This window comes from Stigmatopora nigra, chromosome 5 (assembly GCF_051989575.1).
Source record: "Stigmatopora nigra isolate UIUO_SnigA chromosome 5, RoL_Snig_1.1, whole genome shotgun sequence".
NCBI lineage: Eukaryota > Metazoa > Chordata > Actinopteri > Syngnathiformes > Syngnathidae > Stigmatopora > Stigmatopora nigra.
The window spans coordinates 213,140-228,913 of NC_135512.1; the positions used below are offsets into that span (position 1 = coordinate 213,140).

The 15,774-nt window shown below is 60.3% G+C and overlaps 1 protein-coding gene across 2 annotated transcripts; it reads left to right on the top strand.

Moving 5' to 3' along the window:
- The first annotated feature begins 355 nt into the window (after window positions 1-355).
- On the top strand, window positions 356-15,762 carry frem1b (Fras1 related extracellular matrix 1b). 2 transcript variants are annotated; one of them, XM_077716737.1, is made up of 35 exons: window positions 356-780; window positions 1,182-1,430; window positions 1,652-1,746; window positions 1,847-2,106; window positions 2,171-2,367; window positions 2,519-2,842; window positions 2,929-3,037; window positions 3,110-3,244; window positions 4,437-4,781; window positions 5,014-5,156; window positions 5,218-5,414; window positions 5,677-5,764; window positions 5,838-6,008; window positions 6,086-6,285; window positions 6,345-6,438; window positions 6,676-6,934; window positions 7,008-7,196; window positions 7,368-7,556; window positions 7,642-7,838; window positions 7,912-8,095; window positions 8,162-8,306; window positions 9,215-9,356; window positions 9,423-9,612; window positions 10,392-10,656; window positions 11,072-11,561; window positions 11,800-12,001; window positions 12,096-12,240; window positions 12,321-12,450; window positions 12,568-12,640; window positions 12,716-12,865; window positions 14,335-14,624; window positions 14,696-14,728; window positions 14,877-14,975; window positions 15,076-15,179; window positions 15,249-15,762. In XM_077716737.1, exons 2-35 carry the CDS (start codon window positions 1,200-1,202, stop codon window positions 15,496-15,498), a joined length of 6,315 nt encoding a protein of 2,104 aa, XP_077572863.1. In that variant the 5' UTR covers window positions 356-780; window positions 1,182-1,199; the 3' UTR covers window positions 15,499-15,762. The 2 variants fall into 2 exon arrangements, with proteins under 2 accessions (XP_077572863.1, XP_077572862.1); XM_077716736.1 differs by having other exon boundaries at window positions 14,877-15,179.
- The last annotated feature ends 12 nt before the right edge of the window (window positions 15,763-15,774 follow it).

Consider the following 15,774-nt stretch of genomic DNA (forward strand, 5'->3'; position numbering starts at 1 on the left):
GCCCCCGTAATGGCGCCCAGCCCCCCCCCCCTCTGCTTCCCGCTCCTGGTATTTCTCGCAGGGAGTCTCGGCCTTTCACGACTGGACAAACATTAGCCAGCGGTCGGGCTGCTTTTGCATCAAAGCGATGGCTCATTAGCATAATGTGAGGATGAGAGCCGCCGCCGCCGCCGCCGCCCCCCCTCGGGAGGCCCCGCCTCCGGTGGAGGTGATACCCCCACCCTCTCCGAGTTCCCCGATCGGTCGTCGACGACTGATGGGACGCGACGGGCGAGGTCGGCTGACGGGCGACCGTCAATCAAAGCGTGATGTTGGCCACTCCTCCCAAAGGGACTTTTCACAATTTCTCCGTCAAATGAACGACGGAGAGTGAGTGGACTTTCCAAGTTGAAAGCTTTGAGAAGCGAGTGGCAGAGGCAACCCTGGTCGGTTCCCGCCTCCATGCAGACGCTTTGGACGCCCGCCCGCCCGTCCGTCGTCAGTCGTCGACTTAAACGCTCAAACAGACAAAGGTGGAATGCGGGAGGGCTCCAAGGGGGGCGGGGGCCTTAGCTAGCGGTTATGGTGGGGTCATTAAGCGGGGGTTGGGGGCTCCCGTGTAGGTGGCGCTTGTAAAAGTCCAAATCCTCAGCTCTCACTTCCTGTCTGCGTTTTGCTTCCCACATACGGAGCAAGCAACGGCGCTCTGCTCTCGGACGGATCGGAGGGTCGGCTTTCCCACGGAGCGGCTGGGAACGGAGCGGACTGAGGGACGAGAAGACGGCGAAAAAGAAGGCCGAGGTGAGCGCGGGCCACTGAAGTGCGGCGTGGCGTTTTAGGGCCGCTTCCAGTCACGAGACTTGCCGTGGTCGTTTTTTTTGGCCGGTCGATCCGTTTGAAGTGGGAGGGCGGCCATAGATGTCCCATCCGTTTGGCCAAAAAGTCTTTCCATTTGCTCCATGACAACCCAATGACATGATTGTAGGGCCACCTCATTTCCTGCTGATTTGACAGCCTTCTTGCATCACTTCCCGCTCATCTTGGGCTATTCCCTGTTACTTCCTGTTCATGTTGGCTCCCTCCCTTCCCGACGATTGGCCGACCTCTTATTTCATTTTGGACGGGATCTGGCCGACTAATGGATGGAGCAGATGTTTTTTTTCAAACGTCTTCTTCTTCTTCTTCTTCTTCTTCTTCTCTAGGAAGATCGGGCTTACGCGATGGCCGCCGCCGTGGCCCTCTTCCTGCTGGCCCTGTCACGGCCGGCCGCCACGGGGGAGGCGGACGCGGGCGTGGTGGAGGTGGCTCGGGGACGCTCCGTCTTCCTCCAGAGGGAGCAGCTGAGCTTCCGGGCGTGGCCCGACGCCCGAGCAGAAGCCGACGCCCACTGCAAGGTGGAGGTGGTCCTCCACGAGCCCATGACGCAGCGCGTGGGACGGCTCACGCCTCAGGTCGGTTCTGTTTGCTCCGCCCTTGTTTGATGGGTTGGCTCCTTCCTCTTTACTTTTGGGCCACTTCCGGTTTACCTTTGACTCACTTCCTTTTGACTTTTGGGTAACTTCCTGTTTACCTTTGACTTCCTGTTCTTTTATTTCCAATTGGCCTTTGCTTTTGGGCAACTTCCGGTCACTTCCTGTATATTTCCCGCTAACTATTTGGACTTTGTCGTCAGGTATTTGACTGTAACTTCCTGCCGGAGGAAGTGGCATACCGACACAACGGAAGTCCTCTGCTGGACACCGATCGGGTTTTGCTTCGCATTTACTGGTTCGTTACGGACACTTTTTAGTTAGGGGGGAGGGGGGGTGAGAAATGGCGGCTTCCCTTACCCTCCCTTCCTCCTCCCTACTTCCCCAACCGACGGCAGGTTGGGCCCGTCCCGCACCAGGACGGAGCGGGCGGCGCTGCACGTGCGCGTGACGGAGCCCCCGCCGGGGGGGCTGGCCGAGTTGGGGTCCTCCCCTCTGGAGGTCCCGCGCTTCTACGCCCTGTCCAACGCCATCGACCACTCGGTGGTCCGCCTCCGGATCCCGGGGGAGGCGGCGTGCGCCGTGCGGGCGCTGGACGTTCCCGGGGCGCCCGTCGCCGGTCGGCTGGTCTTCGGGAACGACGACGTCCAAAGGAAAGGTGCGCGTCCCGGAAAGGGGGGGTGGCCCGGATTCTCAAAGAGGGCATTTTTGGTCCGACTCAGGTCGCGAGGCGGCGCCGTGCCCGGGAAACCGAGGCTGCGCGCGCGGCGCCAAGGAGGCGGGCTTCCTGAAGGCCAGCTGCCAGGACTTCCTGACCTTGGGCATCAGGTACCAGCACCTGAGTCCGCCCTCGCCCGACCTGGACTACGTGGTCATCAGCGTGGAACTGCGGCAGCCGGATAGCAGGGATCTGCTGGAGGTCAAAAAAATCAAATATATCACCATTTTTAGTCTGACTGTACATTTTGCAATATCGGATGATATCCAATGTAACTCTTTTTTCATTTATCCAGGCACAGACTCTGTGGTTGCCAATGTAACTCTTTTCATTTTTCTTTTCATTTATCCAGGCACAGACTCTGTGGTTGCCGGTGCGGATCGCGGGGGCGGCGCCCAACCAGCCGCCACGGGCCGCCTTGTCGGCGTCCCTCTTGCTGGAAGTGGACCAGTTCGTCCTGACGCCCGTCACCACCGCCGCCCTGGACGCCCAAGACCCCGAGACCCCCAGAGAGGGCCTGCTGTTCCGCGTGAGCGCGCCGCCGCCCCGGGGCTTCCTCACCCACCTGGACGGGCGCGGCGACCCGGCGGGTTCCTTCCTCTGGTCCGACTTGCGGGACCTCAAGGTGGCCTACCAGCCCCCCAACGCCAGTCGGCCCGCACGGGACAACTTTCAGGTGGGTCCCGGCATTGACCGGAGGAATTGGACGACCGTAAACGACCGTAAACGGCCGTAAACGGCGCCGCTCGGGTCCAATCCCAGATGGAGTTCCGGGCCGTGGACGAGAGGAACGCCAGCAGCGCAGCCATCGCGCTGCACGTGTCCATCCGGCCGGCGGAGACCGACGCGCCGCGGGTCTCTTGGAACAGGGGTAGGGAGCCGGGGGGTCCTTGCGTCCGCCGCCGCCGCCGCCCTCCCGTGACGGTCGCGGCGTCCCGCTCAGGGCTGGACCTGCTGGAGGGCCAATCGCGAGCCATCACCTGGGAGGAGCTGCAGATCGTGGACCACGACGACAACGAGGATTCCGTCTCCTTGGTGGCCGTGGACGGGCCCGCGCACGGCACCCTCAGCGTCAGAGGTTAGATTGCCGTGGCTTGACGTGCACGCTAGGCACACGCTAAGCTAAAAGCCGGAAGGCAGCGTTCTCCTCTTCGTCCTCCTCTTCCTCGTGGACGTCCCTCGTCGTGGCCACGTCATGGCCGGAGTTGAATTATTTTTTTTCCCAAACTTTAGCGCCTCAACTTTTGTCAGGCCTCCCGGGGGCGGAGCCCTTGTCCCGCGTCCAATGCCTTCGGCCAATTGGACGCTTGCCTACCTGGCCGTCCGTCCAACTCACCTGAGGGATTAATTACCAACACACCCGTGGCGTTGTCGCTTTTTATTTTTTCCCCCCGGCTGCGTACGCTGGCTTGTTTTCGTTAACTCCTTGGCCGCTGACAGATAGCGCTTCCATTTTGAATTGAATGGAATGACATTTTTGAGAATAGTCAGAATGATGACTTGTTTGGAGATCACCGTTAAACGCACTCGGCGGCGACCGCGGACGGCGATAGATGTCCGATGGGTTTGAAGCGGGAGGGCAGGACAACAAAGGTGCATTCGTTGCTAGCTTACGGCTACAAATGGATTGGATGTGGACAAAAATACATTGAAATGGACGGCAAAATGGTGACAAGGCCTAGCTGCTGCCCCTACAAAGATGGCCGCCTCGGGCCACGTTCCCATCAAAGTCAATGCGTTGGCATTGAAATGAAATCATGAGTGCCTTACGAGCTTTACAAATGATTTGAGGCACATGGAAGCCATTCTCTGTGTAATCAATTGGCCACAGTTAACCGCCACTTTTACTTCCAAAACTTTGTTTACTATGGCTTCCCCAAATTGGACGGCGTCCTTCGACAGCGTTGCCAAGGCGGCCTTGTGGAAAAGGAACCGGCGGCGATGGCGGCGACGGCGGTGTGGGCGCGCCTTCGGGCCCAATTAGCGGGCGGTCCCCGCCCCCTCCCGTCCCCCGGACGCCGCCGCTAATGAGTTTGCGGCCGGCGACGTCTCCCTTCGCAATCTGTCACGTGATCTTGGCCTTCTGTCGTGCTCGGCGCCGGTCCCGACGCGCCGGCCCGCCTTTGCGGCGCTCGCTAACTGAATCAAAGTGGCCAGCGTGGACGACAACGCCGCCGCTAGTCCAAAGGCTTTTTCCGCCTCGGTATTTGCTCTCCAAATCATCCAAAAATGCAGCCCTCAAAATGGAATGTGTTGTGGTTTTCTTCCAGGCGCCAAGTCGTTCACCTTCACGGTGCGCGACCTGCGCGAAGGGGCGGTGCTCTACCACCACTCGGACAGCGACAGCACCAGCGACCGCGTGGTTTTCCGCATCGGCGACGGGCGCCACAGCCTCCGCCACAGCTTCCCCATCCGCATCCTTCCCCGGGACGACGCGCCGCCCTTCCTGGTCAACAACGTGGCCCTGGAGGTGGCCGAGGGCGGCGCCCTGCGGCTGGAGCCCTCCACGCTCCTGGCCTCCGACCTGGACTCGGACGACGGGCGCATCCTCTTCCGGGTGGACGTCCCGCCCAGGGCCGGGCGCATCCTGAAGAGGACCTCGCTCCGAGATCCGGGTGAGTGAGCGGCGGATGGCGCGCCGTCACACTCCACTTTGGCTGTAGGTGAAGCTCTCGGCGGCCATCTTGCCACAGGGTGCCGGCCTCAACTTGACGGATCGAATACTTTGAAATGGCTCGCCGTTGACGAATTTCTTAGCCGTTTGAGCTTTTTATTGGTGCTATTGAAATATGTATATACTATTTGAATACGCATCAATGTCTAAAATACTGCCGTGTGAGTGTTCAGGCGTCCCGGTGAGCGTGTTCGTCCAACGCGAGCTGACTCGGGGCCTCATCTTCTACCGGCACTCCGGAGAAGAGATCTTCCGGGACTCCTTCGACGTGACCTTGTCCGACGGCCAGAGCCCGCCCAACCTGTCGCCGCCTTACGTGAGCGAACGTGGCCCATTGACGGGAGGGGCGGTGGGCGACTAAACCTTACTGCGTCCAGACGGTGGCGGTGAGCGTTTTCCCGGTGGAGGACCAGCTTCCGGCGGAGGCGCCCGGAAGCGTGCGACACCTGACCCTGAAGGAGACCCAAGTGGCGTACATCACCCGCGCACACCTGCACTTCAGCCACGCCGAACACCCGCACAGCGACCTCACCTACACCGTCACCCGGCCCTGCTTCGGCCCTGGAAATCCCGGGTAACGCCGGCTAACGTTGACGACAGCTAACGCAAGTAGCCTTAACTATGCTAGCCTTAACTCTGCTAGCGTAAACTCTGCTAGCGTTAACTGCGCTAACTGCATGAACATTTGTTTCGCTTACCAATCTTAACTTTGCTTACATTATCGTCACTAACGTGGTTAATGATCACAAGTTAACGTGGCTAAATGAGCATTGGCTAACGTTGAGGCTAACATGATGTTTGCTCACGTTCACCCTGTCTTTTCTTTGCCGGCGCAGCTTGATGGACGCGGGTCGTCTCTTCTACGTGGATGGCTCCGCCCTGGGGCGGGACCCGCTGACGCCGGCGCTCAAGTCCTTCACGCAGGTGGCCGGGCCCACCGCCGAGGCGAGCCCCGGCGCCCTCCGTGACCGTGTTTTTTGCGGCGTGTTGCGCGCAGCACGCCGTGGACCACCTGAAGGTGGCTTACATGCCGCCGGTGGAGGACATCGGACCGGACCCGCTGGCCGTCCAATTTGTCTTCTCGGTGGGCGACCACCGCGGCGGCGGCGCCGTGACGGACCTCCTCTTCAACATCAGCGTCACGCCGGTGGACGACCAGCCGCCAGAGGTGCGGACACGGGATTTTCCGGTTGACGATGACGGCGTTTTTGGCGTGGCGGCCGACGAGTCAACGCCCCTTTTCAGGCGTTTAGCAATCTTCTGCGCGTGGAAGAAGGCGGCTGGGCCTTTGTGACGGAGGAGCACCTACGGGTGCGGGACCGCGACACCCTGGCGCACCACCTGCGGGTGGAGCTGGAGCGCCCGGCGCGCCACGGCCGCCTGGAGCTGCGTGGGCGGAGCCTGCGGGTTTTTACGCTGGCCGATCTGAAGGAACGCGCCGTTAGGTGAGGCCAACGACACGGGGTCCCGCCAATAACGCCAGCCGCCAATAACGCCGTGGCAGGTACCTCCACGACGACTCGGAGACCACCGAGGACGACGTCGGGCTGCGAGTGACGGACGGCGTCAACGGCGTTCTGGTGGACCTCCCGGTTCAAGTAAATCCTCCCGGCCGTCGACTCACAGATAGTCTTCCGTGGGTGGCCACACCCAAGATGGCCACCGGCAAAGAACGAGGAGCGCTTCCGGAAATGGACGTTCGATGGCGCGATGGCTTTCTGACTTACGTAGAAGTCCGGTCCATCGGAAGTGGCGGGAATTTGCCGCCGTCCCTCCCACGGTGGAGAGAACGGGTGGGATGTTTTGACCACCTCTGGTCCCCGTTGTCTTTTCAGGTGGTCCCCGTCAACGACCAGCCCCCGCGTCTGGGCCCGGGCCTCCGCGGCGATCTGCGTTGCCCGGAGGGCGGCCGCGTGCAGCTGACGGCCGACTACCTGGCGGCCAGCGACGACGACGACGACGGCGACGACGAGCGGCTGAGCTACGTGCTGGCGCGCCGGCCCCTCGGCGGCCATCTGCGGCGGGCGGGGATTCCCGTGGACAAATTCTCGCAGCGAGACCTCCTGCGAGGTCACGTCTTCTACGTTCACGCCGGTGAGTTGCTTTGGCTAACACAATTGAGCTAGCTAGCTTCAGGGTTAGGGTAACTTCCCGTCACGGCCTTCAGGTGAGGAGATCGGCCCCGCCCCCGTGGTGGACACGCTCACGCTCATCATCTCGGACGGCGAGGCGGGAGCCGGCGACGTGTGTTGCCCCGGGGACGCGCCGCCCGTCCCGCTGCACGGCGCGCTTCCCGTCTACCACCTGAACGTCACGCTACTTCCCGTCAACAACAAAGTTCCCGCCGTCATTTTGGGTGAGCTGAAATGTCCCGGCGTCGTTCCAGTCGTCGTAGCGCTAAGTTGCTAACAAAGTAGCGCCGACGTGGTCGTCGTCGTAGCGCTAAGTTGCTAACAAAGTAGCGCCGACATGGTGGTGGTGGATAGGACGTGCGGAAGATTAGCCGTCCATTTGAAACTGCACGCAGGAGCCTCGGTACTGGCGGTGGACGAGGGTTCCCGGGCGTGTCTTTGCGGGGGCCTCCTGGGGGCCCGGGACGCCGACAGCGCTCCCGAGGAGTTGACCTTTCACCTGGACGCCGAACCTCTGCACGGCTTCCTGGAGAACGTTCAACCCACGCCGGGATACGAGAAGAGCAACGCCGGAATACCCATAGGTAGTAGCTTTTTGACAGCTAGCTCGCTAGATAGCTAGCTAGATAGCTACAGCTCTGTGTTTATTATTAGCTTTTTTTTTGGCAGAACGCTTCACTTGGACGGAGCTGACGTCGGGCTCCATCAACTACGTGCAGTCGCGGCACCGGGGGGCGGAGCCCACCCAGGACCGCCTGCTGATCAGCGTGAGCGACGGGCCGCACCGCTCCGCCTCCGTCCCCCTCGCCGTCCTGGTCCGGCCCGTCAACGACGAGGAGCCCCGTCTCCGCCTGGCCGACTTTACCGTCAGTCCGGTGGCGCAAAGGCAGGTGACCGTTGGACGGAGACGCCCACTATCCCGGTTTCTGTGTGCTTCAGGTGAAGGAGGGCGGGGCGCGAGAGTTGACGCCGGCCCTTTTGGACGCCTGGGACTTGGACGCCCCGCCGGACGAGCTGACCTTCACCCTGACGGGGGTGCCGGAGCACGGCGCCCTGACGGCCGGCGAGGCGGGCCACCCCCTGCCGGCCGGCTCCTCCTTCACCTTGCGCCAGTTGCGGGACGGTACGTGGGGAAGGCCACGTACGTGTGTTGTGGGCCTTTTGATTTGACGGGCCCTTCTTTCGGCAGGTCTGACACTCTGCTACCGCCACGACGACTCGGAGAGCCCGGAGGACCGACTGGCCCTGCGCCTGTCGGACGGCGTCCACTCGCTCCACGCCGCCGCCGCCATCGGCGTGCTGCCGGTGGACGACCACCCGCCCCGCCTTGTCGAGTACGTGGTCCCGTGGAAGCTAGCGGAGAGGAATGGGCCGTCTTTTGGCTTGGGTGGGCGGCGTCCTTTGTGGTCTTTGGCTTTCGGGGTGCCTCTACGCCGTTGCTTGGTGGCTAACTTGTTTGTCAACTTTGGGCCGACTTCCTATTCGTTTCTCTCTGCTTCCCTCCTGTGCGTCCCGTCCCGGTCTCACGCGTTTCCTTTCCACGTGCCTTTTGGCTCCGAGTCAAGCGCGGCTGTCGTCAGCGGGAAAACGCCGTCTTTTTTTGGGGGGCCGGCCGGGCATTTGGGACAAAGGAACATGTGGCGGGTGGCTTCGGCGCCAAGCTTCCTTTCGTTCCAATGACTGATTTGGGAATTTGCATCCTTGACTGGCTGGCCGGCCCCGCGGACGGGGGTGCCGGCACCGCATGTCGGGCCCGGGAAAGCGGAACAAACGCGCAGTGAGGGGACGGAGGGACGGAGCGCCGTGCGGGTGGGCGGGCTTACGCACGGACTGTAGGGGCCACCCGTTTTACTTCCGACTCAGGACGCAGACAGACGCTTTGTCGTGTCGTTTGGCCCCCGGACAATACGCGGGCCCCGCCCCCACCCACTCACCCAAGCCGAGCCGGCCCGACACCAGCGCGGGACGCCGGAGCCCCCGAGGGCTCCCACGAGCCGCTGTCGCCGTGAACGTGGCGTCCAGATGCTCCGTCGTCTCCGCCTGGCTTTGTTTTTCCTCATTGAAAAAGTCCAAAAAGTCAGCTTTGACTTATAACGTCAAGGGGGAGGGGCCACAATCTGACAATGTCCATTAGTCCAAAGCAATATTAGGATATTGATTTCCAAATCCATCCATTAGCACGGAAATAATAGCTAGCTAGCTAGCAATTGATCCACAGCAGACCTCTCTCTTTGACTTCCAGGAACGCCGGCGTGGAGGTGGAGCCGGGGGCCCGTCGGGTCATCTCCGCCGCGGTCCTGCGAGCCGAGGACGCCGACACGCCGCCCGCCGCGCTCTTCTACCTGCTGGACGCCGCGCCCCGTTTGGGGAAACTCCACCTGAAGGTAGGGCCGGCCGGCCGCCGGGCCTCGGCGGGAACGCCATCCGACCTCTGGCGGCCATCTTTTTAGGAGGGGGCGGGCCAAAGGGAGCTGGAGGCGGGTCACAACTTCACTCAGGACGACGTGGACGAGAACCGGCTGAGCTACGCGGCCTGGGCCCACGCCCGGGGTCACGACGGCTTCGGCTTCGGCCTGAGCGACCTCCGGCACCCGAGCCCCGCCCACCTTTTCAACATCACCATCCACGCGCCCTACGCCGGTCAGTAAACAGATGGAATTGATGGATGATTTGTCGTAAAAATGTTTTTAAAAAAAAGGCTTTTGGCGCGCGCACTCTGCCTCGAGGCGGCCATCTTGGCAGGGGCGACACGCTCCAACGCGAAGCTTATTTCACCTCGTTAGCTGTGTGAGACGTCCAATTGGTTTGAAAGGGGGGGGGGGAGAGTTGGCAGCCGATGAATGGGCCTCCCTCTCGGAATGGATTGGACATCTAGTGGCTGGCCTGGCAGGAGCGTGAAAAGAGCTTTGTTTGCCCCTAGCAAAATGGCCCGGGGGCAGGCGGGCGGCCATGTTGGCAGGGGCAAAGCCAATTCATTTTCACGGCTGGTTTCTCCAATTGGCCCAGATAGACGTCCCGTCCATTTCAAGCCAAGGGTTGGCGGCGAGATGCACTTTGGGAGATGGGCTTTCCCACCGACCGACCCTTCCGTTTCCGACACATTGGACGTCGTCGAGTGGTTTCCGTGACGGAAGGCCTCACGCCACCATTTTACCATTATGCTTCCTTTTGTTTTTTGCTTGTTTTTTGTCCGCCGCCGCCGCGCTTCCTCTTTTGTTTCCCGCGTGGCGGCGCGTCCGCCCGACACGGCGTCTTGGCAGGCCGGCGCCGCCGTCTCATCTCTTATTGATGTCTGCGGCGAAGGCACGCCGCCCGGCCAGTCGGGCCAAGCGGCGTGCCTCGGGGCCTTCCGGAAGGATGAATTATTGACGCGGCGATCGCCCGCCCGCCCGCCCGCGGCCCGCTCGCTCGGCGTGCAGGCGACGTCTCTCTGCAGATCGGGCCGCTACGCGTGGCCCAGGGCGGGAGAGCGGTCCTGGACACGGACTGCCTGCGGGCCCGGGACGGCGTCGGGCGTCCCGACCGGCTGCTCTACGCCGTGACCACGGCGCCGCGCCACGGCCTGCTGCACCGGCTGGCGCGGCCCGGCGTGCCGCTGCTCTCCTTCACGCAGATGGACGTGGCGGCGCGGCGCGTCTGCTACGCGCACGACAACGGACGCGGGGACAGCGGCGACTCCTTCAGGTGAGCGAGGGGGGGGGCTATATTTACAGATTTTCCCCTTTTTAAATCCATCATTGCAATTTTTTGATCCATTTTTGGGGTGGGGGGAGTTTAGGTCAAAAGTAAATATTTAAAAATATTTTCGATTTTCCACTTTAATATTGAATCTAATTTTTGAAAGATTGTTTCCATTTGAAATGGAAACAAATGATTATTAGATGTAAAACCAGTTTTATATCGATAAAAAACTGAATATTTGATCCAGTTCTTATAATCCAAATAATATATGAATATCCTGCCTAAAATGGTCCGGCCCACATGAAATCAAGTGGACGTTTTTGCCCTTTTATGGGTTCATGAACATAAATATGTATGGATGCAGATGAATGTGTCTGTATTTTACCTCCAACTCTTTTCTTTCCTCTCTTCTTTTCAGCTTGACGGTGAGCAACGGCGAGCAGCAGCAGTCCGGCACGGTCCAGGTGACGGTGGTGGCGGTGGACCGCGTGCCCGCGACCTTGGAAAGCAACGAGGGCATGGGCGTGGCCCAGGGAGGCACGGCGCCCATCACGTGGCGTCACCTGCAGCTGAGCGACGCCGAAACCCCGCCCTCCGAGCTGCTCTTTCGGCTGATTCGGGCGCCGCGCTTCGGTCGCCTGCTGCTGCGCGGCGTCCCCCTGAACGCCGGCCCTTCCGCGGATCCCCCAAACACCGTCGCCGTCGCCGTCAACCCCCTGAACGCCAGCGCTGCCGGCGCCGCCTTCTCCCAGGCCGACGTGGACGGGGGCCACCTGGCGTACCGGCACGAAGCGGAGGCCGGCCCGCCTCGGGACGACGCCTTCGCCTTCCTGCCCGGGGACGGACGCAACCCGGGCTACTTGAGATTCGGGCAGCTGCGGACGGTGGAGGCCGTCTTTCACATCCACGTGAGTTCCCATTGAAGATAGGCTATTTAGAGTTTGCCCTCTAAAGCAGACGAAAAGAGGAGTGCACTGCTCTCTCTGACCACGCGAGGGCGTCAAAGAAAGGAAAACAGGGAAGGAATTAGTTTGACGTCCTCTCATTCTCCAATCCAACGGAAAATGCGTCACACTACATTGACGTCCTTTATGGGGTTCTTTTCCAGGTCACCTCCCGTTGGTAACCTCCCGTTGTCGCCGACAGGTAGAGCCCGTGGACCGGACGCCGCCCGTCCTGACGGCGTTGGGGCGCCCCAGCGAAGTGGTCCGGCTGAGCGACGGCCGCTACGCCGTCTTCGTCACGTCCAAACACCTGCGCGCGGCGGACGATCGCGCGCCGTCCGACCAGTTGATCTTCACCGTCCTGAAGCCGCCCACCTACGGCCACTTGGAGAACGTGCGCACCGGTGCGATGGCCATCGCGACGGCCGTCGCCCCCATTGGAAGCGTCGGCCAGCGTTTTTTTTTTTTTTTTTACCGGCATCTCCTTTGACTTTCCAGGAGCCTACGTGAGGGGACGTTTCACGCAAAGAGACGTGGAGAGCCGCTCGCTGGTCTTTGTGCTTCCCGCCGACGGCCACGTGACGGAAGACGGCTTCGTCTTTGGCCTGAGCGACCCGGCGGGGAACGCCGCCCCGCCGCAAACGTAAGTCGTCTTTGATTGGGGGGAAAAATGGAGCTTGGCTCTGTGATGGCGGAGACCTGAAATGGGCCATCTGGACGCAGGCTGACGGTGTCCTGGTCCCGCATCCAGCTGGCGGCCCAAAGCTTCCGGATCTGCGAGACGGCCGGCGCCCTGGAGATCCCGCTGCTGCGGAGCGGCGCCAGCGCCGAGCCGGCCTACGTGGCCGTCCGGGTAGGTGATGGCCTCCGCCGCCGTCCGGGTAGGTGATGGCCTCCGCCGCCGTCCGGGTAGGTGATGGCCTCCGCCGCCGCCGTCCAAGCGGGTGGGTGACAACGCCCCTCGGCGCAGGTCCGAGACGGCACGGCCAAGGCGGCCCGGGACTTTACGCACAGCACGGCCTCCTTGGTCCAGTTCGATCCGGGTGAGACGGGCTTCGGCCGGCCGGGGATGGCGTGGCGCCGTTCCGCCGGGGGTGACGGCGCCGTTTGGCCCGCAGGCGTGGGGCGCAAAACCTGGAGCGTTTACCCGCGGGCCGACGGCCTGGAGGAGAACGACGAGGACCTGAGCGTGGAGCTGAGCCGACCCCACAACGCCGTCCTGGGACGCGTCACCTCGGCCCGGGTGCTGATCCTGGACCCCAGGGGAGGTCAGTCACCTCAGCCCAAAATGCGCACAAAAATGCCTTGCTAAACATGGTCGTTTTTTTCAAGAAAAAGGCCTTTCTATACCACACAGTGGTTTTCTAAACCACACAGTATAGTAAGACGTATATCTTTTTAAATAGAAGATTGTTCATTCATTTTCTAGATTAGGCGTCCCTGCTCGAGGGTAAAGCAAGGTCACTGTGGTGTAGAGGTTAAGTCACGTGTCTCTCGTCTGGGAGACTTGGGTTCAAATCCCGGTTGGGACACTTTTTCCCACTTAGTTGTTTCTGTTTCTTGTAGTCAAGACCAGCAAATGATTTCATAGGAAAGTGTAGCCACTTGGTTGGCGCAGAGGTTAAGTCACCGGACTCTCGTTGGGGTCACCTGGGTTCGAATCCCGGTTGGGACACATCATTTTCCCTTAATTGTTTCTGTGGACTTGTACTCAAGAAAGTCAAATGATGACAGAGGAAAGTGTAGCCACCTGGTTGGCGCAGAGGTTAGTGCACAGGACTCCTGTCTGGGAGACCTGGGTACGATTCCCGCTGTCGTCCTTTGGCTGAAACCACTGAAAATGGAATAAGGAAAAAAAAGAAAAACCTTTTTAATTTATATTAAACACTTTGTCATACTTTTCAGTAAAAGGTTATATTCCGAACTGCCTTCGGCAGTTCGGAAGACACTTGATGGAGCTGTCTGTGCACAAGGCGTTCTCGGGTCGGCCTTCGGCCGACCCTCGACCGCTTGCCTGGTCCGGGAAGCGAACTCACGTTCTCTCGGTGCAAAGGCGAGTGTGCAACCCACTACACCAACTCGTGCCCCACTTGTACATAGGTGTTGAAACATTTTATCCAAGGAAACGGGGTGAAACACTTAGTCATTTTTTGGACAAAATGCTTCATCCACCACTGAACACTTAGACACTTAGCCATCAATACTTATTCTTTGAACTGAATAATAGTGGGAAAATCTTTGCATGCGCTCAGAATTGAACCGAGGACCACAGAGGTGGCAGACTGATGACTTATCCACTGGGCCACCACTCCCCAGAATGAGATTGTAGTATTTGTTGCCTTAACTCTTTTGACTCCCAGATGATACTTAGTACTTTATGGTATCTTCAAGTGGGAAATATTAGGTAAGTAGGGCAAAGCAGGATTTGAACCCAGGTCCACAGAGGTGGGAGGGAAGGAGGGAGGGAGGCCAATGACTTATTCACTGGACCACAGGCTCCCAAAAGTAAGTTTATTGTTTTGTCTGTTAAAACTATTAGTATAGTAAGGGCTTTTTTTCGTACCAAAAAGACATAGTATCGTAAGGCTTTGTTGTTTTTCATCCAAAATGTCCATGTAGAGTTCTTTTTGGACTGAATTTGTGACTTTTTCTCCTGCTCAGAATTAAAACAAGCTAAATTCACCAGTGAGTTTTTTTTAATCCCAACTATTTGTTTCACATCTCATTCATTCATCAGGAAAGTGTGACATGGGCGCAAAGGAGGAGGCCCCTCCCCCTCCTCCGCCACCTCTTCCTCTGGCCACATCACCCCCTCCTCCGGCCATCACCGGGAGTCCCCCGAAGGAAGACAACGGCGTCCTGGAGGTGGAGGCGGAGCTTTTGTGGGAGAGCGCTTACCCTCCCCGCGGCGACGTTCCGGGCCGCGAAGCCTTCTTAGATGACCAGCCGGCGGCGGGGGCGGCGACGACGACGACGGCCGGGGTGGCGCCGCCGCGGCGGCGAGAGAGCGCCCCCGCCGGACCAGAGGTAAGTAAGCCGAGCGCCTTCTTTTGGAAGGGCTCCAAAATATTGAAAGTGGCCATCTTGTATATTGTCAGGCGGCCCCGCCGGGAGTGGGCAAAGTTTGGACGGTAAGCGCCAACGCCGTCCAAAAGCAACCTGGAGGAAAGGGATTCCATCCTGGAACCAAAAAAAAAGGACAACAATCGAGAAACTGAAGTAGATTGGCCAGGTTAAGTTTCAGTTGGTAGCGACCCTTGAAGAACCGTTCTGATCCAGTTCCACAGCCTGACGTCCCTGCGGCTGGAGGAGGACCGGCGCCCGGCGGCGGCAAAGGCGGCGCGGAGGAGGACTCCCCGCCGAGAGGTGGCCAGAAAAGTAGGGCGCCTCACATCCGACTCTTCTCTTCCCGGCCCCCCATCTCCAAGCCGCCTTTCTTTCTTTCTTTCCCTCGCCGCCGTCGCTCGCCGTTGTTCAGAGGACCACTTGCCCAGACGGCTGGAGCGGCCACAAGGGGCGCTGTTACCTGGCCGCCTCGTCCCCGGGCAGCTGGGCCGGCGCCCGGCGCGCCTGCTCTCTCCTGTAAGCCGGCCGCGTCCAAAGCCGTGTCCTCCGTTGTGTCCTCTTCCGGAAATTGCGTCTGCCACGCAGGTCCACCGGGGGCGCCCTGGCCAGCGTCCGCTCCGGACGCCAGCTGCGCTGGCTCTGGAAGTTTGGCGGCGGGAAGCCCTTTTGGATGGGAGGAGCCGCCACCACCACCACCACCACCACCGGCCAGCGCACCGGGTGGTCCTGTTTCCTGGCGTCTCACCCGCGGCGATGGACGTCCGCCGACTGCCGCTCGGACGCGCGGCGGCACGCCTTCATCTGCGAGACGCCCGCCGTCCCGTCTGCGTACTAAAACGTTCAAAGTCCATTTGTCAATGAGGATCCGAGTCCGAGCCCGTCTGTCCGTCATCCGGCGTGCTTTCCGTATCTCCTTCCTCAAGCGACGGGTCGACGGGCTGTCCGTAATCTTCGTAAGCATCTCCGTGATATGATCCGGGTGTGGCGGTGGAGGGAGGAGCTATGGAAAGCAAACTGGATGACAGACAGTGCCCCCCCCCCCAAGCTGCCTTAAATGGATCCGAACGATTCCGATGGGAATCAATAAAGAAAAGGAAAAAAAGCCAAAGGG

What these genes read in the sequence shown, in the direction of transcription:
- frem1b (XM_077716736.1), top strand. Translation starts at nt 1,200, where the DNA reads ATGGCCGCCGCCGTGGCCCTCTTCCTGCTGGCCCTGTCACGGCCGGCC. An exon ending in CGCTCAAGTCCTTCACGCAG is followed by an intron (nt 5,765 to 5,837) that starts GTGGCCGGGCCC and finishes TGTTGCGCGCAG; the next exon opens with CACGCCGTGGACCACCTGAA. An exon ending in TCCGCCTGGCCGACTTTACC is followed by an intron (nt 7,839 to 7,911) that starts GTCAGTCCGGTG and finishes TGTGTGCTTCAG; the next exon opens with GTGAAGGAGGGCGGGGCGCG.